General features: G+C 42.8%; 1 protein-coding gene across 2 annotated transcripts; it reads right to left on the bottom strand.

Moving 5' to 3' along the window:
• Positions 1–78: 78 nt before the first annotated feature.
• Positions 79–15,462, bottom strand: LOC118414441 (histone acetyltransferase KAT7-like). Of its 2 annotated transcripts, XM_035818482.1 has the most exons (14): positions 15,310–15,462; positions 13,274–13,409; positions 11,589–11,858; positions 10,387–10,469; positions 9,527–9,619; positions 8,574–8,677; positions 8,037–8,139; positions 4,743–4,949; positions 3,925–4,014; positions 3,307–3,447; positions 2,820–2,913; positions 2,491–2,640; positions 2,009–2,115; positions 82–1,280 (listed from the first exon to the last, which is right to left on the bottom strand). In XM_035818482.1, exons 1-14 carry the CDS (start codon positions 15,322–15,324, stop codon positions 1,173–1,175), a joined length of 1,701 nt encoding a protein of 566 aa, XP_035674375.1. In that variant the 5' UTR covers positions 15,325–15,462; the 3' UTR covers positions 82–1,172. The 2 variants fall into 2 exon arrangements, with proteins under 2 accessions (XP_035674383.1, XP_035674375.1); XM_035818490.1 differs by lacking the exon at positions 9,527–9,619 and having other exon boundaries at positions 79–1,280.
• Between the last annotated feature and the right edge of the window lie 6,923 nt (positions 15,463–22,385).

Here is a 22,385-nt window from a genome sequence, read left to right on the forward strand (position 1 = left end):
CTGGGCCTGGTCGGGCAGCTTTTGGGAGTTAAAAGTATGTTATACAAAACACAAAAACTACACAAGACGTGAAGAGAATAGTCGTGTGCATTATTCACGTATATTTTTTACGTATACATTTCTATTTTTCGTTTCCACAAACAGCCCAGTCGCGCCCCAGTTTGGAAATGTGACGATAGCCTAACACACTGATGCAGCCAAAAGAAGGTTAAAATGGTTCCACCCTGCCATGTGCGACACCATTTCTCTTTAAAACAATTGTTCCTGTACACATTTCATGTCAACCTGGTGAATACATTGTAGGTAGGACACATATATAGCACACAATGTTCTCACAACGTATGTACAATAGCCTATAGTCTATACACACTGGGGCAGTTTGAATTTACAAACCAGGACTTCGCATTTTGTTCCACAGAACATTTTTCCCAATGCAGCTTCCACTTTCTTCCTCTATTATCCATTTTTTTCACCCCTGCATCTGCTTGGAGATTGCCCCTCTATTAATAGTAGCAAAGCAGACATACATGTGTAACTTACAATAACTGTTCGCTAACAGTTATGTGAAAAAAACAGCAATAGTCAGAAGTACATTGTCAGATTTTTAGGATGGGCAGCATCAAGCTCATTTCATGCTCTAGTTCATTTTGTTAGTGTTGTGTTTATGCACAGAAGGTCTTATTTAGTTGTTGCATTAACCTGTTGTGTTTCTATCAAACATTTATACATTAGGGGGCGCAAAGAACTCTTTCTTTTACCCAGTCCTTGGAAAATAACAGTGCATAACACACAACAACCCTGAACAGTTTCATCAGGTAGTTAAGTCACTAGATAACAAAACTTTTTGTACTTTATTCAAGTCTGACGTTTTGGAGACCATCTGTCGCCTTCTTACTGGAGGCCTTGAACCAAGTACATGTACTTGGTTGTGTACAAGTAATCTTGTTTTGGTTGTGTACGAATAATCCTGCTATCCAACACATAACTGTGTTGCATGCTGTGAGTACCCCGTGGTTGTGCACTGTTATACCGTGCCCTGATCGGTACTGTACGCCCATAGTTAAGCACTGAAGTTATCTGTGCTGCAAGGTTTAAAACATAACAGACCCCCCCCCCCATCTCTTGGTAGTGACGGGAGGTGCTGCAAGGTTTAAAACATGATAGACCCCCCCTCATCTCTTGGTAGTGACGGGAGGAGTCCACTTCAGGGAGTTGGGGTCGATGGCCTTGTGGTCTGGGGGCTTGCTCGCCTGCTTCTTAAGGTACTCGTCAATCAAGTCCTGGGAGAAAACACAAACAAGGTGGAACATCAACTAGAGAGTTCATCTGTGTTGGTAGAAGTCATTCTGGATAAAGTAAAACTTTAACTTCCAACACAAAAATTGGACTTTTTTCAAGGAATGTCATTCCTTGACAATGACTGGAGTTGAACAGTTGAGGATTTGGGTAAATCCAATTTTTGTGTTGGAAGTTAGAGTTTAACTTTATCCAGAAGGTGAAGCAATGAACTAGTGATGGCAAATGTTTGGGATTGTAACGTTCCTGCAGCAAGGAGTAGTTAAGTCTATTCAGGCCTTGAGGAAGGTAGCTGAGTAGTTATTGACCTATCGATCAGCTAGGTATTTTTGAAGTAAGGAGGGAAGGAAGGAAGGTTGCTGGTATGACTTCTATGTAGTATAGTAGTATATGTAGTATACTGTAGTGGTATATGACTTATCCACACATCATATCATGGCTGTCTCCAGGGCAAGTCAATCCATCCAGGAATGGAAATTTGCTTGTTTGGAATGGGATGGACAAAAATATCACCCTGTGTGAAAAACCCTGAACTCCATGACATGAAAAGGATAAAAAGTTGAAAACGATAAAGAAAAAATAACCAAAGGGCTTCCAAGCAGTGGGTGCGATGAAAAAATTTAAAGCTGGCAGCAGCCCTGTGTGGTATACATACTAGTATATCTCCACATACCCCCCCCCCCCCCCATTTCAAACTGTCCCCTGGTCTCACCTGTCTCTTGAGCACGATGTGTTTCCCCTTCCAGTACTTGAGCATGCTCATGGCCTGCAGGGTGCTGACTATGTCATACGGGTTCACTCCTGTCTCCGTACTCAGGTCTGGAAATAAACAAACACAGCACTGACATCAGAACAACACACACAGCATTAACATGAGCACTACATAATAAATAACACGTTCAGACCCAGAGTGGGATGCTTCGGATCAATCTGCGTCCTTGTGCACTTGTGCAAGCTAACATGGTTTCAGCAACCACTAAAGGGACCAACGAAAATGGTTGTTGGTGACTTGAGGTGGCTGCTCCAAGTAGGGGAGAATATGTGTGAACAACTGGACAGAACTGCTCGTCCACCCTTCCAGTAACAAACAAAATAACAAACAAACCTTTGATGGAGATCTCCCTGTCATGTTTGTGTACATGCAGATGTTTCAGCAGAACACTGTTCTAGTAACAAACAAAAAAACAAACAAACCTTTGATGGAGATCTCCCTGTCATGTTTGTGCTCGTGTAGATATTTCAGCAGAACGCCCTTCCAGTAACTTCTGTAGCTAATTAGCCCAAGGTCGGACAGAGGTCGTTCTGGTGATCCCGTCTTCTCCTCAACCCGCGTCAGGAGGTAGCCTGTCAATCAAATATGTCAATCAAGATGATATACTAATTTGCATAATCCATACAGCATTGGCCTCGGCTAAACAGTCCTATACAAGAATGACAGTCCCTTCCACAAAGGTCACATCTGTAAGCTACTGAGGGAGTCTGTCTGACGTTCTTTTAAGATAGAATAAGAGAAGACTACTTACTGAAATCTATAAGCATCTTGCCGAAGCCTTGCCGCATGTACTGGGGCAGGGTCAGGATGCAGGATACGTTGTAGTTCAGGAAGGAATTCTTCTCCTGTGGACAGGAAAATAATACATTTGATACACAAAACTTGGTTAATGGATTGATATCAGGAAAATTAAATAAAGACAAAAAGTCAAGGTGGTCGTCTACCAGTCTTTAAATGCTAGCTGCCCCAGCTGACCATAAATGTTGAAAAAAATCAAACTCAGGTAAGTCATATTCTGCTTGGATGTCATCAGAGGGGCAACTAGCTATAGCACTACCATAAGATAGATTCCAGGTTACTCCAGGCCCAGTGCCAACCTTGTTTGGGGAGTGGTCGGAAGTGAAGTTACTGGAAGGTCCCATAAAGGTCTGACATGGGCTTAAGGGGCTATGCAATACAAATATAACATGACAAACAGAAATAATAGATTCATAAATAAATAAAGAATCCAAAAGTACCTTTGAGAAGTAGCCGACCACATGGCACCCCGTGCCGTCTGCCTCTGTCATGACATAGAATAAGAAGGGTTCCACGTCGTAGTACAGGGTCTTGTGGTCCAGGAACAGCTTTGCTAGTAGACACAGGTTCTGGCAGTAGATCTGTACCAAGACATATGAATATGTAGTCTGTCAGAAGACTAGGAAACATACTGCACATAATAGAAATGTACAAATCATACTTAAGTTCAGGTACAATACAATACAGAAACTAGTCAAAGTAGAGGACACAAGTTCTGGGAATACATTTCTAACACAGAACGTCAAGACTAAAAAAACTGCACTTTGCAAAAAAATTAGGAATATAAAGTAGAAATATAAACAACACGGGTTTGTGAAAAAAAATTCAAACTTTGCATCATAAATTACACTTTAACCAGTCACAAACATATCAACGCGTGTGTTGTAAGTTGGGAAAGAGAATTCCTAGTGTATTTTAACAAAGATATCTCCACAAAAAGATAACCTTCCAGAGTCAGGCTATTTGAAAACTTGTTTGTCCTATTATACAGGAACATTTTAACTGGAACACAATCTACACAGTTCAGGTTTTAAGAGAGACCCTCGCTGCCATCTCACCTTGTTCTTCTGTCCGTCCACCTCAAACACAGAGATGCTGCCTTTCCTGTAGATCTCATCTCCAGGGGGGTGTCTCCATACACACTTGGCCTGGAGGGGGGATAAAGGAAGTGTTACAGGGGGGGTGTCTGGACACACACTTGGCATGGGGGTAGGCAATATGGGTACTGTTACACACTTGTTGGCCTTTTTAACAAAGAAATAAAAATGTTACAAGTCTTGATAGAATTAAAAATACCCAGATATTAAAGAAAACATGCCCAAGATATCAAAGGAAACATGCCCTGTTAAAAAATATGCAGAGCAGTTAGGTGTAAAACTGTATGGTTTCTAGTATTCTGACTTCAAAATGTGCATTTTAGCTAAGTAAAGAGGGTAAGAGGGGCACTGGGCCTCCATGTTCTCACATAATCCCAGGAATAAGATTCTCTGACATGCATAACATTCAGATGAACTGGGGCTGCTACTATGACCATTCAGACAGTACTTTCCCCCTCAGATAGCCTTTGAATACCACACTTTAACTTCAACCTCTTTACAACATCCCCCACCCTGTCGCTCCAAACCCCGACTTTGACTGTTGTGGCCCAGTATAGGCTTAGGTCACATTTCCAAACTGAGGCCTGGCCGGGTAGCTTTCAGGAGCGAAAAGTATCATATAAAAGCAATCAAAATACACAAAATGTCAAAATAAGATTCATGTGCATGATTCATGTGTATATTTCTAATACATTTTAAATTTTCGTTTCTTAAAACATTCCAGCCGGGAACCGGTTTTGAAAGGTGACCTAAGCCATAACTGGCAGACCAGTCCTCACCATGTGCCTCCTGAGGATGGTGGCGCTCTTCATGTACTTGAGGCAGAACTCGCAGATGTAGAGCTTGGGCAGCCGCGCATACTCCTCGGGGTAGGGCGACGAGTACCAGGTGTCCAGCTCGAACCGCCCGAACTGGATCGTCTTCAGCCCCGCCTCGAACAGCGCCCCCTGCTGAACCTCCACCTCCGGGAACGGCACGTTCTTCTCCTGGAACAATAACGATAAACAGGTCAGGGTAAGGGTTAGAGGTCAAAGGGTGTGAAGTACAACGACCTCTGCCTCCTGGAATGCCACGTTCTTCTCCTGAACAATAACGATAAATAAATAGGTCAGAGGTTATGGGTTAAAGGTCAGGGGTTTGGGTAAGGGTTAGTGGGTTAGGGCCATGTCTTCTCCTGGAACAATAATGATATATACAGGTCATGGTTAGGGTAAGAACTACTATGACCTCAGCCTCCTGAGCCACGTTTTCCTTGAACAATAACGCTAAATGTATGGGTCAGGGATTAGGGTTAGAGGTAAAGGGTCAAGGGTGTGAACTATCATGACCTCAGCCTCCTGGAAGGCCACGTTCTTCTCCTGGAACAATAACAATAAACAGGTCAGGGGTTAGAAGTCAAAGGTTGGGGGTGTGAACTACCATGACCTCAGCCTCCTGGAAGGCCACGTTCTTCTCCTGGAACAATCACGATAAATAGGTCAGGGGTTAGAGGTCAAAGGTTTGGGGGTGTGAACTACCATGACCTCAGCCTCCTGGAAGGCCATGTTCTTCTCCTGGTAGGGGAAAAAAAGAATTAGCACCTGGTGAGACAGCTCAAATAAAAACAAGGCTTTAAACCATTAAAAGACTTTCTTGGTGAGATTTTATGTGAAATCTGGGCATTTGGGGAGTGGCTGCGGTAGGAAAGAATCTGAACTTGTTGAATTGGTTGTAAAATAATGACCTTTCTCCATTGTGGGTGGTTCCGCACCCCCCTGAAATAGTGGTATCATCGCCAGATAGCTGTTTTGAGCCAAACGGGCCAATCCAAGGGCTCTAATTTGGGGGGTGTATCAAAAGATTAACCGTACAGAAATTCTTGCAAATGAATTTGTTGAGACTGGGCATAGTAGGCTATCATTTGAGGGTAAGTTTGTATGGCTTGAACTTTTGATTCTTGAGATAATTGCATATTTCTTTCCTCAACTCTCCCACTGGATTACATGTATTACTGGAGAAAACTGTAATTCTGGCGTCTCCCCTGGAACAATAACGATAAATGAACGGGTCAGGGGTTAGGGTAAAGCGTATAGGTTAGAGGTCAGGGGTTAGGGCCACATTCTTCTCCTGAAACAATGATAATCAGTTTATTATATTTCAGCCATACCATAGGTATGGTGAAATATATTGTATTCGTAATGTTTCTTTCTTTCTTCTTTCTTTCTTTCTCCTGTCAAATCTTCGGAACACGGTATCTCCGTTGTTCCTGAACCGATTGACTTGAAATTTGACACAAGGGTAGAGTGGGTCAATATCCCCAGACGTTTTTTTCATTTTTTTCATATCTACCTTTAAAATGATTTTATTAAGGTTTTTTGGTCATCTTAAGACCAAAACTGTATATTTGGGCCCCCTGTACCCTGGTATTATAACCGAATGAGCTGAAATTTGTCACAGATGTGCTTTGATAATTCCCCCATACAAATTCAATACCACTTTTGGTGTACAGTATAACGAAATGCTTATTTTTGCGATTTTTTGGTCATTTTTTGACCAAAAAAGGACACTTTTGGCTCCTGTACCTTGGTTTTAGAACCGGATGACCTGAAATTTAGTATAGGAGTGCCCTAGACATATGCGCACATGGATTCATTAACAGTTGAGGCATACAGTACAACAAAATGCTTAATTTTACGATTATTTGGCCATTTTATGACCAAAAAGTACACTTTTGGCTCTTGTGCTCTGGTTTTAAAACCAAATGACCTAAATTTTGGTAAAATGGTGCACCAGATATTCATTCAAATGACACATGTATAATTTTTGTCATAGACTACGTCAAAATGATAGATTTGGGGATTTTTTTTCCAATAGCCACAGGGGTCAATGACCTTAAGGTCGTTGACCCCAGCTGCAGATTGCACCTTCTGGCATATATGTCTATTTAATCTAATTAGATAGGTAACCAATCACTTAGCCTGAATCTATATCCTAAAGAGGGGGGGGGGGGAGGGTGACAGCCAATCAGCGAGTCCGGTGTTATCTGGAAGAGTCCATTCTTACACGGAGGGGTTCATTTTTTTTAAAATTCATCCTCGGACTGGTGAAGTCTTTCAGTGGGTGTATTTTTGGACAGGTCTATTTTGCAGTTTTACAGAAGGTGTGCTGGAAGAGTCTATTCTCGCACGGAGGGGGGATTTTTTTAAATTCATATTTTGGACTTTGGTGACTTCTAGTTTGTCAAAGTCTTTCAGCAGGGTTATTTTGGACTGGTCTAATTTGCAATTTTAAATGGGTGTGCTGGAAGAGTCCATTCTTGCATGGAGGGGGGATTTTTTAAAAATCTATTGGCTTTTTTTTAAATCCATTTTTGGGACTTCAGTGATTATGTCAAAGTCCTATTTTAGCGGATGTATTTTTGGACTGCTCTACTTTACATGGAAGAATCCATTTTTTGCACACGGAAGGGGGATTTTTTCAAATTCAGTTTGGACGGGTGGTGATGATTCAAAATTCAATTTTTAGTGGAAGTGTTTTTAGACTGGTCTATTATACCTTTTCATGCACTGGGACCTTTTTTGCTGAATTCAATTTTGGATTTGGTTTCTTATTCAAAAGGCCAAGGTTTCAGTGGGAGTATTTCTGGACTGGTCTATTGTGCAAATTCACATAGGGTGCACTGGAGTCCATTCTTGAAGTTGAACGGGGGAATTTTGTAAGATTCATTTTTGGGTTAAACCGCCATTAGTAAAAGTGATTTTTCAAATGGGTGATTTTGAAATAGTCTATTGTTGCATGGGGAGGGAGATGGCTGAAATATGCTGTATTTGCTCTCAAGCAAATGTCGGCCTTTCTAGTTGCAAACTTGTTTGTCTGTTTGTATTGCATACCCGGTAAATTGCATCATCGCAAAAAACACCAGGTTTGTACTGAAGAGCACAAGCTGCATATGATCCAGACAGATTTCTCTGCATTCAATCACAACAGGAAGGTACACTACTCTTTTTGACAAGTGTGGTGGGTTCTTTTAGCCAGGGCCTTTCTATACAGGCAAGAGTTAGGGTTGGGGTTAGAGGTCAGGGGTTGTGACCTACCATGTCTTCAGCAGCTCTGGCCTGGGCTTCTCTGAACAGTTCCAGGTCGTACTGTGACGTCAGCCCTTCTAACAGCGGCTCTCTGTTGTTCTCATGGGTTTTCCTGTCAACAACAACAAAATACTATTGACAACAAAAATACAGCAAGTCTCCAATGAAAAAAAAAAACTGAAAAGATGCATCTTCACTATTGAAAGCTTGCTTGTATAGCATTTTGTACTTCTGGTAGGGAATGCTCCCAGAATTGGGTAAGTCTTGGTTCTCAAGTTAATTGTTACTCGTTATTGTTTCTGACATATAGAGAATAGACACTGTTACACTTTCCATGGAACATGTAATCTTGAAGTGGCCTCCAGTCTTCTTTGTTTGTTGTTTGAACCTTTGTTTATCCATGAAAAGCTCAAATTGACTTGCTGACCACTTTTCATTGAAGCCATGAGGGAAAGAGGTAAGGGTCAGGCAAAGTGTATAACAGAGATACAGTTTACATCAGCAATAATCACAAAAAAATTGAAAGAATAGAATAAAGTGACGTACTTGTGTTGTCTGGCCTTCTCCTTCTGTTCCTCGGAGATGACCGGCTTGACCTTGCGCTGTTCCTTGACCTTCTCCTTGTACTCCTTCTGGCTCCGGGTGGGGCTCTGTGAGGAGACATGGCTTAGTGTCATTACTGCAGGCTGTACCCAGGACACACCAAACTAGACTCCGCAAATGGTTTTGTCTGGTTGTAAGTCAATGAATAAAGAGACTCTCCATACACAACCGTTGTTTTATTTCCACAGACGTTTTGCTGTCACCTTCCTCGGTAGCGCAATTCTGACTGGTTCACATTGCACTGCAGCAATAGGTATCGCTGGTTAGTGATAAAGTCCCAAACATAAAGTGCGATGTGAACCAGACTATTTATTAACTGTTGGCACTCTAATTGTTAACATTTTGAGGAGACTCGGAGGTTACGATGGAAGTTTATTTGAGTAACACAAATTGAATTCTTCACCTTGGTTTGCCAATATAAACCAAAATGTTAGACAGAGATAAAATTAGCTGTGTTATGCTAACAGGGTGATCCTCAGGCCACAACAATCTAATCTGTTGGTTCTTGTTCATATGATATATAAAAAAATGATGCAGAACTGGAACTGAAAGACCAATATGGAAAGTTTGTACCTTGTTCACTCCCTAAGTATACCAGGGTACACACTTTCCACTCACTCTGTTTTCACGTTGATCTTATAGTTATAGTTCAGCATCTTTTCTTTACAAATATGAGAACCAATAAATCAAATAGGTGTCGCCTGAAAATACATTGGCAGGAAGGTTCAGAAAGCAGAAAGGTAAGCTTGTCATTGGTTAAAGGGTTAACTGGCGGTAAGTTAGTTAGAAAAAAATGACCATTTTGACCAGATTTGAGAGATGAGAGGTTAGAGGTGAGATTGTAAGCTGCAGAAAGGAGAGAGCAGGAGTCGTTATTCACTTCGGGTGGAACTTACAGGGTTTCTAAGGGCCATGTGGGCATCGTCGCTAACCTCCTTCTTGATTTTCTCTCGAACTTTCTGTTTTGATTCTCTGTCCACTGCTCGGACCTGTGGCAACCACAACAAGACTTGGATGTTCAATAGCAGTTACTCAAGCAATTGGATGTGATTTTGGAAACGTTTTTCAGAAAGGTTTTTCAGATAGTATCCATTACCTTTGGCACAGGGGAAATCTAGAAAAGCAGGTTTTAAGTCCCTTGAATTTGTCTTAACGTTCCTTTCTCACCATTTTGTTAATGTGTAAAACTTGCTCTTCAACAAGATCTCCTCAGAAAGTTAGTGGATACTATCTGAAATGTCCGACCGTTTCCAAAATCATATCCAGTTGCTTGAGTAACTGCTATTTGCCGTATCTTATACCTGGATGTCTAACCTGGTTGTTTGCATTGTATGACTTGTCAACACACCTCCCGACTTAACACACAAGTTTTTATACAATATAACCTGCAAAGGTAAATTGACTGGTCACCCTAACTCTTATTGCTGTGTGTGGTGGGCTCTTTACACATTGGAGGTGTGGCTCTCTTCGCTTTATGCTCCTTCCTTGAGGGCATCCCTACTATCTGAAGCTTGGGACACATTTTCACCGTTCATGTTAAGTGCCTTTGTTTCCCAAGAGCACAACAAAAATAGGAGCACAATTGCTGTATACTATACTATACCCTTACCTTACAGCTACCCTAGGTGCTATCCTTATTTACTTAACTAGGGCTCCAACACACGGAAGACAGAGCATGGCAATCCCAGTAAACATACTAGGGTGGCATCTTGCTCCCATTCCCAACAGTTGTGTGATGATTCTGACTCTGACTTACCTTACACTCCTCCTTGGTGAGGTTGTGGTACAACGGGCAGCCGGACAGAGTCCAGTGGGTCTCAAACTTCCCTGTGAAGTGGCCTGGTGGGAAATGGATTGAAGCTTCAGATTTCCAGAAATGAGAATGAATAAAAGCAACAACAAAAAAACTAGAAAGGGAACAGCTGCAAGCAAATACAAAATGTTAACCTTCACATGGTCTAGCCCAACAAAGTGCTGAGCAGACATATTCATATATATACAGTGACCAGCCCCTCCAGTTGTCCTGCCACTTGCTACATTATGTAATTGAACACCACAGGGTGTCTGCTACTTTACCAGTGACCAGGTGACAGAAAACTAAGTTACCCACTAATCATTACATGGTGTAATGCAGCGGTCCTGATCACTTGTGCAGGTTTGACTACATCATCAAACAGATACAAAGAACATATGACTATCGAACATATGACCTACCCATGGCATTATCTAACTATCTAAGGTACCACCAAAAAGTGGGCACATTGGCCAGGCAGTACTCAGGTGGTCACTATAGACAGCTGCAGGGTTCTTAAGGCTGTTGTCTAGGGGTGGGTATCGGTACATTGTATCGGTACAAAACTGGTTAGCAGTTGGTAGTTAGCCTTGTAGGATTTTACAACGCCAGTGGGACTCAAATACTCCAACAAACAGATTTCTGTAGTGGAATGGACCATTGTTGAGTGTTGTCCATTCACAAGTTTCCAAAACTGAATTAGGTCCAAGTTCAGGTCCTGATCCTTTGGACCTGATCAGACCCGGACCTGAAATTTCTGTACCAGTACTACCCTTACTGTTGTCAATGGGTAAAGAGGTGGGTATACTGGTCAGTTCAGATTTTACGACATCATGAAATAGATACAAAGATTACAACACATGACTACATGTATCAGACCTACCCATGGATCACATAGATACAAAGAACACATGACTATCAGACCTACCCATGGATCACATTGATACAAAGAACACATGACCATCAGACTATCAAAACGGACTGATGCAGTAATAATGTTGACAGGACTTTCACTGTTATCTTATTCCTAAGTTAAGTTCTGTGACTGTGTAGTTCCCAAGTATTGTATGGTGTCTGTTTCTATATGTGTCCAGGGAGTCCTGAAAAACAGGCTGAAGCCTGAGCGATGTAACTCTGGTAAAACAAATAAATAAATAAAGACCTACCCATGGAGTCGCAGCCCGGCATGGGGCAGCGCGTCTCCCCCAGGTGGTGCCGTTTGGGGGGCGAGCCGTAGTAGCTCATCGCCTTGGCCGTCCTCTTCAGCCCCTTCCTCCTCCCAGCATCCTCCGCCAGGCCCTCGGACTCCGACTCCGACGAGGTCGCCTTGGCGACGCCGTGGCGACTCGGGGAGGCGGGCGTGGCGCGCTGGCTGGGGTGCAGGATGGAGGAGCGGGAGCGGGTACCGTACTCCTCCCCCTGATCCGCGGCATCACCTGAGGAGAGAGATATTGCACATACAGGTCGGCGGGGTTTCCTACGCGGGGGTCGACCCGCCGGTCTCCTGGACAGGGCGAGGGGGGATCTCGGGGTTGCGGACTTCCCCGGCAGACCTTTGAGAGATCTTGGTGATCTACCTCGGGATTTCGTCAGCAGACCATTGGGGGATCTAGCTGGGGATTTCTTGGACAGAGCGACAAGGGATCTTGGGGATCTGGTGGCAGCTTGCCCTAGGGCGACATTGAGTGACCTCGGTGATCTACCTGGGGATTTCTTGAGCAGTTTATTTGGGGAGGGTCTAGCTGGAGATTTTCTGGGTAGAGAAGCTGGGGACTTTGGTGACCCAGCAGAGCCTGATCTCTTGGGCAGACCGACTGGGGTTCTAGGAGATCTTGGTGATCTACCTGTGGGTTTCTTGATCAGATTCTGGGGGGATCTACCTGACAGTTTCTTGAGAAGACCTTTGGGGGATTTTCCGGGGCTGAGTCTTCCGTTCGGCTGCCCTCTCTTTGGAGTGGCCTGCAAGTTTCTACCCCTACCAAGTCTCACCCCACCTCTAACAGCATGCAGGGACCTCCGCATGCCAGGAGGGTGTGTTGGGGGTTTGGGTGCTGCCTTTCCCGGGCTGGGCCGTCTAAGGAGGAGGCTAGAGGGGGATAGCTTTAGCTGGATGGACCTACGGCGTGCAGGTGTGGTGGTGTGGGACAGTGAGGCCCGTAAAGCGGGGGGTTTCCCTGCTGCAGACTCGGCGGATGTTTTCCCGGCAAGCCTAGACTGCTGGAAAAGCTTTCGAGCAGTCTGAAGCTTTTGGTTTGTTGGAGAGGAGCCCTTGTTCTGTCGAGGCTTGGCACCTGCGGTAGTTTAGATGTCACTGTTAGCTTATACAAGGCATGCAAGCTTTAGTTAAAACTCTGTTACTCTCTTACGTTTTTCAGAAAATGAAAAATCAGAAAAAAGGCCTTATTTTACATTTGATTTGTACAACAAATGGCAGGCACCACAACGTACATTTGTGGTCCATCGCCAAAATCATTCTGTTAGTCTAAGTGCCACTGGCAGCTCAACAAGATGTTCCCACGCCACACATACTTTTCCTCTTTCAGAGACTGTACATAGTATTTTTCTGAACCACACACGTCAAGCACAAGATTGCTTGTGGAGGCTGTTACGATGTATGAGTATTTTGAGTAAGTTATTTCTAGATTTCAGTGTTACTCGAAAATTTCCAAAAGCCACATTAAGCAGTTCAAACAATTAGACAGGCAATTACTGAATTAGCAGTGACACTGATCAGAGATTGGCTACATGTCTTTTAAATATTTGCATTTTTGTGATTTTTTTTTTCATTTCTTCTCTTTAAGGGGGGCAGAGCTATGGGATTAGTCTTCTGTCCTTAAGGTCTGAGCCTCACCTTGGCTGAGCTTCTTGGCGCTGCCCCGCGTGACGCGCCGACTGCCGGGGTTGTCGTCCGACTCCACGTCGATGGAGGCATCGGAGTCCTCGGTGGTGAAGTCCGACTCCGAGCTGCTCTGGCTTCGCGTCTGGCGCTAGGAGGAGAATTTTTACAGCAATGAAACACACGAGTACAGAACTAGATATGCACGTTAATCATCACCAGCCTCAGTCCTGCACATTATTACTAAAGTCTTCGGTGGTGAAGTCTGACGCCAAGCTGCTCTGGCTTCGCGTCTGGCGCTGGGAGGAGAATTTTTACAGCAATGAAACACACTAGTACAGAACTAGATATGCACGTTAATCATCACAATCCTTAGTTCTGCACGTTAATACTGGAGTCCTCGGTGGTGAAATCCGACTCTGAGCTGCTCTGGCTTCTCGTCTGGCGCTGGGAGGAGAATGTAAGAGCAATGAAACACACGAGTACAGAACTAGATATGCACGTTGATCATCACAGTCCTTAGTCCTGCGTGCAATTACTAAAGTCCTCGGTGGTGAAGTCCAACGCCGAGCTACTCTGGCTTCTCGTCTGGCGCTGGGTGGAGAATGTCACAGAGATGAAACACGCATGCATAGAACTAGATATGCACATTAATGCTGGCCTGGTATTCAGACGTATTATAGGTCCCAAGTCTCTCCTGTTTACTATGTATTTTTTGGATGCTATTATAATATATCTCATCTGCCGCTGGGAGGAGAATTTTTACAGCGATGAAGCACATGAGCAAGGAACGAGAGATATACATGATACTAGACTGGCATCCAAACGTATAAGATCTCCCAAGTCTCTTCTGTCCTCTTCGCAGTCTTGGAAGCTATAATACATCTTGATACCAGGCTACATTAATACTTTCTAAATGCATTTATGTGCAAGGATAAGAATGTAACTTACATCTGTTAGAAGCAGAATGTGGCTCATAACACTTGGCCAATTTCTGCCTCTTCAGTCTTTTTTTCTAAACAATCTGTGAGCTTTTTTCTTCAGCAGTTCTGGCTACATAACAGATGCATGATATTATGTTGTTGTTGTTGTTGTTGTTGTTGTCCTCGTTTAACGTCTATTATTTCGCTAGACGTGGTCTCTTGGTGCTGAGTAACACATGGTTCGCTTTTGAGTCAATAGTCTCTCTTGGTATTTAACTCTTGGTTCCTTGTGCTTGAGAGTTGTCAATGCTCTTCAAAGAGCCACCTATCATTTTACTCCGGAAGTGCACCACAACTTCAAATCACAAAAAAAATCACACCATGAAAAAGAACAGGTGTTTGTCTTTGATCACCTTTTAATACCAGGATTCAAATCTAACCAATGCCAGTAATATAACAGATATAAAATCATAAACAGATTAATAGTAAATACACTACCACAAGTATTCGCTCCTACATTAACTTTATCCCTACAAACCAAATGAACTCGCCCAGCGTACTGTGCAGCAAGCGCGTGACCTTTGACCACCAGAGCGAACCATTATCATCCCAGGGGTGTTCATCCCCATACACAGCGAATGCTATATTTCCCGACAACCGTTTCCAGACACTCTGCGGCGAGACAGAACGTTGTCTGCATACGGAACGACTCTGCGCATTCCTGATTAAACTACCGCCATAGCCGACTGACCCTCCCTCAACAAAACTGTGTCACAAAGAAACAACCAACGACGGAGCTCGTCCAGATAACAGAAAGGATCTTGGATGCGTGATCACTTCCAGAGGGATTGTATACATTTCTTGCCAGGTTTACGTACAATTTTTTTGCTTCATATCCACCCCAAGTACATGCCATGCCACGAAAAATATCCAGTAGACGATTCTGTCTGACGATTTCTCCCATATCATACATGCAAGGAATGGTAAACAGACAACAGGGAAGCCATATCGTGGCACAGTTCGGATCGCTGATCGTGGTTTGCTTTCGTCAGAAAATGCTGATAAACGACATAAAACCAGCAATACAAAAGCCATGAGAGTACATAGAAAATACATGACATTTATTACCTTCCTCTTCGGCATGGCTGTGCCCCGAAATTTCCCAAATTTCGGTATTTTCTCGGCGTTTGCCGGCTGCGAGCGGTCAGTTCCGGTTTCTGATTTCTGGTCTCGTCACGAACACGCGAGACTGCGGGGTCACGTGATCGTCTTGGCGGGAAACCCTGGCTGCACTTTGGCTCGCTATCGGCAGATGTCGCTTATTCATAGTCACGGAACAAACCGGTACTTCCGGCCTAGAGCAGAACACTATATATTATGTTGATCTAGAAATCCGGACTCTAGCATCTGCTTCTGCAGAGTCTGATCTGATGGGCACAGCTGTTTTATGAATCTATGTGTTAAGCAGCACATAGCGCCGACCTAACAAGAGTCCAAGGACATCAATGACCTGTTCCATAATACAGTGGAAGCCGCTTAATTGTACACCCAATTTGCCAGCGAATTCCGTGCAACTATCCGGCGTGTGCGATAATGCGAAGTTACCCAGTTGGTCCGTACCACCACGGGATTTGGGGATTCCGTGCAATTGACCGAAGTGTGCGTTTACCCGACGTGCAATTCACTGGCTTCCACTGTATGCTATTATTTTCCGTGGCCGCTCTGATTTGAAACCGGTGTGACAGCGATCTCGCCCCCCTCCCAGCGATCTCGCCCCCCCCGGGGGGCGAGATCACTAGCGTTTTCGCCCCCCTTTAGCGTTTTCGCCCCCCCCCAACATTACTAGTATTCCTCGGAGGGGTCTTAAGAGCAGCTGCTGGTTACTACATATTAGGTGCACTACCTGATACTATACTGCACCTGGGAGTAACATAGTTGGTGTGTTACCTGGTACCTATATGGTACCTTATTACCGTAAGATGTCATACCTTGTTCGGTGCAAACACTACATTGAAAGGACATTTCTTTTTGCAGCTGACATGGCAGAGGTGGCATAGAAAACAATGCTATTGTGAACGTATAAATCAACACCGTCTATGGCACGGAATACGTCAGCTATATGTTTTCAATTTGTCACAGTATTTTCTTTCTTGTGCAGAAAACATTTCCAAAGCACTAATAAAAACACAATTGAATAATAGTTTCTCATTATAAACACTATCTACGCACAAGTTCATATACCTGTTGCTAAATGCTACAAAAAACTGGTAAAGTACCAGTCTTAAGAAACACGGGTAAAACACCAGTTCCTAAATACTAGAAAAACAGTCATATTGGAGGTGAAGATACCCCTTGGCCAGGTGCATACACCAAAATATGCATTATTCTAATGAATACCTTATTTGCATAATCAATAAAGACATGACATAGTTCTTTTGTGGTCAATTCATAATAGAGGCTTCATATTGGAGATATATAGGTTGCTTGAGGACAGGTGAATACAATGAAATATATCTCATGTCGAGACTCAGGTACATGCAATAAAGGGAATACAAGGGACCCAACCCTCCTTGTCTGAAACAAGTTCAACTATCTTATTGCCATGTACTTACGTGAATATTAATACTATGGATGGAGTTATGTATCAAACTCGTGTACTTATGTCATTTTGAAACTGCATTGTGTGATTTATACCAATCAACTTCTAAAATATCATGTAAACCCGTTTTTGGGGGGGGGGGGGGCGAAATCCCTAAAGGGGGGCGAGGTAGGGGGGCGAAATCACTAACCGGGGAGGGCGAAATCGCTAGTGATTTCCCCCCGGGGGGGGGGGGGGGGGGGGGCAAAAACCCTAGGGATTTCCCCCCCGGGGGGGGGAAAAACCCGGGGGGGGAAAAACCCTTTCCCACCGGGTCAGAAGGGACCGCTCGCTAGCCGGCCTCCAACCTGTACTGCGTGTCCCTCTGCATCTGAGGGACCGTTCGCTAATACTACTGCTAGGACTAAAAAAACAAATACACTTTTCTCTTTATTTACGTCGAAAATATGTGATTTCGGAAAAATTGCATTAGTTCTATAAACAGCTACTTTCAATGGTGGAAAAAGAAGAACGTGCATCATTTCGCACATACAATCAGACGACATACCAGACTACATAGTTACGAAAGCAGAGTGATAGTGAGATACAGGTAGCTAGCTGCGTAATGCATTACAACTACAATACACCATCAGAAGCTATAATACTCCATCCTGGAGTAATAAAACATACAAACCGGACAAGACAGACCTTGCATCCTCCGAGACATTCCCTGAGCGCTGGCGGCGCATGCCCAAAATGGTACCAATGTGTCAATGTTCCTTTCCTCTTACACCCTCATTGGAATGTATTGACAAAAATGCTCCTGCAGCTCAAACATCAAATGGTAGGGGGCTTAAACTCGTCACGCCCCCCCCCCCCAAAATGTCAAGACTACATCATATCAGCGACAAGAAATAAATTACAACAACTACCATGATAAAATATTCTCAGAAATTAATCACATTTCCTCCTACTTTGCATAATTTATATTTCAGTGAGTGGATGTGCATACTTCTTTGTCCGAGATACTTACATGCCAAATATCAGGACAATCCATTGTTCCTCTCTTGAGTTATCCTCCGCGGAACATTTCATCAACAATGCCCCTGCAATTCCAAAACTAGCCACTAAGAGGCCCAAACTAAATGTCAGTTCTTCCAGAGCATAAGAACTATCTATCACATCAAAAATCATCGCAACCAATCCTAAGATACTTATCATAAGGGGACGGGCCGTGAAAGACTTGTAGCATGATGATTGCTGATTTTAAGTTCGAATCAAGAGGCACTACCATCACCCAGATGGCGGGTGTTGAGAGGTACCGCCTATAGTTGAAACGCTACAGAATAGCTTTCTATTAAAAGTTATTCAAATTGTTGTCCAAATCAACAATTCACCTGGATGTGATGCTCTAATTGAGGGCCTTGTCCAGTATTTTATTGAGATTGAGATTGAGATCAAACAAAGTATTGAGAACACTTCGACACCCGTTGATTCCCTGACGAAAAAAAATTAAAAGTCTTTCTGTTCTGGAAAATGTACTAAGTGAACGGCTTCACAGTGTTTTAGAATGCTATAAGCTATTAACAGTACACCGGTCAATACCACTTACTCCGTATATTGCCCATCATGACTTGCACTTACAGCGTACAAAGTCGAAGAGTTGTAGTTCTAAGGTGTGTCCTGTGTGTGCGTGCACTTTCACTGGTTTCTAGAGCGATGTGTTTTGAGGTTCGTGTATGTGGCATGATGAAATACAATGGGCTTGTTTGTTTTACGCCTTTATACGTCTGTATAAAAGACGCGTTGTACGTGATGGCAACCACGAGAGATGTACCTGGGCGGAGAGTTGCAGAGAAGTTGAAGATTGGTAAGAGAAATCGTCAACAGAGCTCTTTAGGTTAGCAACGTTGGCAAAACACCCCTTACAAACGGGTTATAACTTCCCCAAAAAGCTGCAACGGATGAGCGACTAAAACATTTGACAGACCGCTCAACGAATTTCAAAATTGAGAACTATACATGTAATATTTTCTTTTTTTGTCATTCAAATTGCACACTGTGTATCAGTTTCCAATTATAAATCAAGCTTCACACAAATCCAATTTTCATCGCTTATGACGGTCTACATACAGTACGTGTACCTGTCTTTCGGGAAGCTTCTCCCTGGCCAAAAAGCAGCAATAAACTTATTAGTAAAAAGACAAAAAAACACAAGATTTAGGAAAGTATTGTTCATCTCGTGAGCGATCTGTCAGATCTCTCTCATGATCAGCGATCGCATCTTCTAGTGTGTCGGGTAGTGTGTCGGGGGTCTGACACTAGTACAGCAGTAGAACAGCTTACTTTTCGAGTACTCGAAACAGTGTTGTTAGACCATCATCCTGGGCACATCACACAGCCCTCCGTCATTCAGTCTCGTGTCACGTCTTTTGATGGACTGTCATCAAAAATGGCAATAATTTGTATTTTTTTTGCGTCTTATACCACCTGAAAAGAGACTTGAAATAAATGACAACAAGAGGGCAATATGTAGCACTAGTTCACCTTTATCCGTTGGGTAACTATATCCGTTGCTTATAAAAGAAGGGTATTTGGGGTATTTTGGACAATAAAGTAAGGTGAATAATTGGCCAAGAGAGTGAGCTCACGGTAAGGCATTTTCCCTCAAGTTCCAAAAAATTGTACATAGTGGATGTGAATGCTATCCAAAGCCCCATTTACACGTGCATATATCCAAGTCCGTATGGACTGACATCATTTTGGTTTAGATATATAATGGTGGAAGAAATGTTTTTTTTTTCTCTCTGTTAGATATCTGGGCTCCACAATGGTGGGTCAGAGTAAAAAAAATATCCGACTTCTCGCAAATTTTACGTGGAATATGGGAAACACTGGAAATATAGATTTTCCTCATTAAGTATGCAAATTAAGTCAAAAATTGCATAATTTGCACTACATTATGTACAACTCTGCATCACAAGACCATAGCATGTTCAGGTCAAAAGATGCAAAAATTGAAGTTCTGATGCAGTACCAAGGTCGCAAATAAGAGGGCCCAAAATCGACCTTGATCTTGACTTTTGTCTTCTAAACACCTACCCACATACCGTCGCAAAATATCTATAATACTTGGCATCTATTCTGTAACTCTAAGCAGAGGTTACGGTGGGGGCGGAGTGCAGTAGTGGTCACAACAAGAAATCGCAGTCACTACTATGACCCGACTTGTAAAAAATTTGCTTAGTAATTACTGCTGGCAATTTCTGATATTATTTACCTAATGTGTACTACATTTTTTGTTCCAGCAACCAAAACAATCCAGTATATTTCTTGGTCAACTATAACGCATTTCCGCTGCCACAACAAATCAGTTTAAATGGACAAACCACAAACGTGTATTACCACAGAGGCCCCATATTCTGGAATCATATCTGGATTAAACTAAATGATCAAAAAAGGATTCTGCTCTGCACCATAAAGCAGCGTGTGATGGAAAGGTGTTTACACAGGCTACATCCCCTCTGTCGGAATCCTTGATCCAGAATCACCCCCATTCTCTCCCTCGGCCGTGGAGAAAATAATTCAAGGGATAGTAACCAGTAGATAACAATAAAATAGAAATAAGCAGTTTTCGAGTTGTTTTCCGGCTGTTTTCGAGTTCTGACTGGTTGTTTATGCTTGTTTTGGCATATTTTCGGCGGTTTCAAGATGTTTTCGATATTTTTAGAGTTGTTTTCGGTATTTTCTAGAGTTGTTTTCGGTATTTAGTGAGACCGTCTCCAAATAGGGTCCCTGTCTACAAACTGAAAGAACAGGAGTTAATTGACTCGTTTGCCGAACGTATCCTAAAAGACCATGTCAGGATCACAGGTGTGTCAGGTGTCTCTCGTCTTCGTGAAACTGAAAGTGCCAGAGGCACGCCTCTATGGTTTTTACAGGGCTGGGCTGGCGTTACGTTTTACGGATGACCGTCTTGTTAAAATACTTTATTTGTACAGGTGAAGGACGGCAACGCTAACCCACTTTATTAAACGTCAAGGTAACGGAAATGGGCTTTGATAATTCTGAACAACTCCGGCCTCACAGGAAAGGATATTTGGTTTGTAGTTTGTATACTTCAGAGGCCGCCGCTTCGTGACTTTCCGCTGTTACTGAAAGCCCGGCTCGTGATTCTTGAACAACATGTGTGATTTGAACAAACATCATTTCCTGTTTTTTGTCTCGCTTGGCTTGGCTGAACAACTAACATGTCACTTTGTGATCTGACAAAATATGCAGTTTGCGGGGTCATTGTTATCAAAGCCAAATTCCATTACCTTATAAGGTTAGCGTGGGTTAACGTTGGCGTCCTACAACTGTATCAATTAGACATGTATAAAAACTCTAACTGTTCTTTGTTCCTGTGGAACATGCAACAAGTCATTTGTGAAATATGCATTAATGCAAATCGTTTGTGAGCTTTACGCCAACTCCTTCGTTTACCTCTAATTGGTACGACGCGTATGATAACACTCAACAGTATAATCAGTCAATTACTGGAAAAAAGAGATTTGTGTCTGTGTGTGTGTGCGCGGGGGGGGGGGGGAGACTGGTAGAATACTGTAATAGAATTGTGACGACCGTTATCACATGTAAAAGTAGTTATCATGGGTTTCGACTGAAAAACTTTTTTTTATGAAAAATTGATAAATAAGCTGAGATAAAATGTAAGAGGAGGTGAATGATTTTGTATTCAACTGTAGGCCGTTATCTCACACATACCAATTAGGTAAAATCAGAAACATACTAATGCCTAAAAAGTACAGTTTTTGAAAACGATATCCTAGCAGAAATTTTTACAGCGCCGATTGCAGGGTTTTTGTACACTTTCGCCGAACGGCGAGGATCTGAAAAAAATGGTACCAATAGTTCCGGGCTGTATTCTAAAGTTCAGGACACTGTAGAAAGCCGACGGAGATTGTTGTTCGGTTTCACGATACGCAAAATTGTAGGATAGATCTATCATTTATAAGCTACAATTAATTTCTACGGGTTCTGAAAACGACGTCTACACAGGAGTGTTACCTGCGCCGATTGAAGGCTTTTATGTTCCCCCGAACGGAGTCCATCTAGAAAATTGCCAGGTGTGTCTTGTTAGCTAAAGTAGGGATGCTGCAGAATGTTGGAAGTCTTAGATCACAACGTAGAAAAGGTTCTAGAATACCAATATAAGGTACAGAAGACTTGTGGAGCGTAGCCTGAACATTTTCGGGCTGGAAAATCGGTAGTTTATCGTGCTGTTTTCAAGGTCATGAACAATATAGAAGTCTATAACGACTTGTTGTTAGTATAAATGAACAATTCTGGTATATCATTATAAGCTGTGACTTCTACGCCGCCTTAACCGGAATATTGCAATGGACTGCGCCGAATGACTTTCCCCGAATGACGTCTATCTGGATTTTCGATAGATGAGCGTTGTTTTCAAAGGTAGGAACGCTGGACAAAAATCATATACATGATTCTAGTATGCCATTATTCACCTACGTGTGATTCTTTAAGTGTTGAAACGGCGGTCCTAACACAAATATTGACTGTCGAAGGGTAAGGTACACTTGAAAGGTACAAAAGTAGTTTTTCTATA

This window comes from Branchiostoma floridae, chromosome 1 (assembly GCF_000003815.2).
Source record: "Branchiostoma floridae strain S238N-H82 chromosome 1, Bfl_VNyyK, whole genome shotgun sequence".
Classification (NCBI taxonomy): Eukaryota; Metazoa; Chordata; class Leptocardii; order Amphioxiformes; family Branchiostomatidae; genus Branchiostoma; species Branchiostoma floridae.

Excerpts from the sequence above, each read along its gene's own strand:
- LOC118414441 (XM_035818482.1), bottom strand. Across the intron at positions 8,678-9,526 it reads ACATGGCCCTTAGAAACCCT|AGCCCCACCCGGAGCCAGAA; the intron begins GTAAGTTCCACC and ends GTCTCCTCACAG. Across the intron at positions 4,950-8,036 it reads CCAGAGCTGCTGAAGACATG|GAGAAGAACGTGCCGTTCCC; the intron begins GTAGGTCACAAC and ends TTATTGTTCCAG.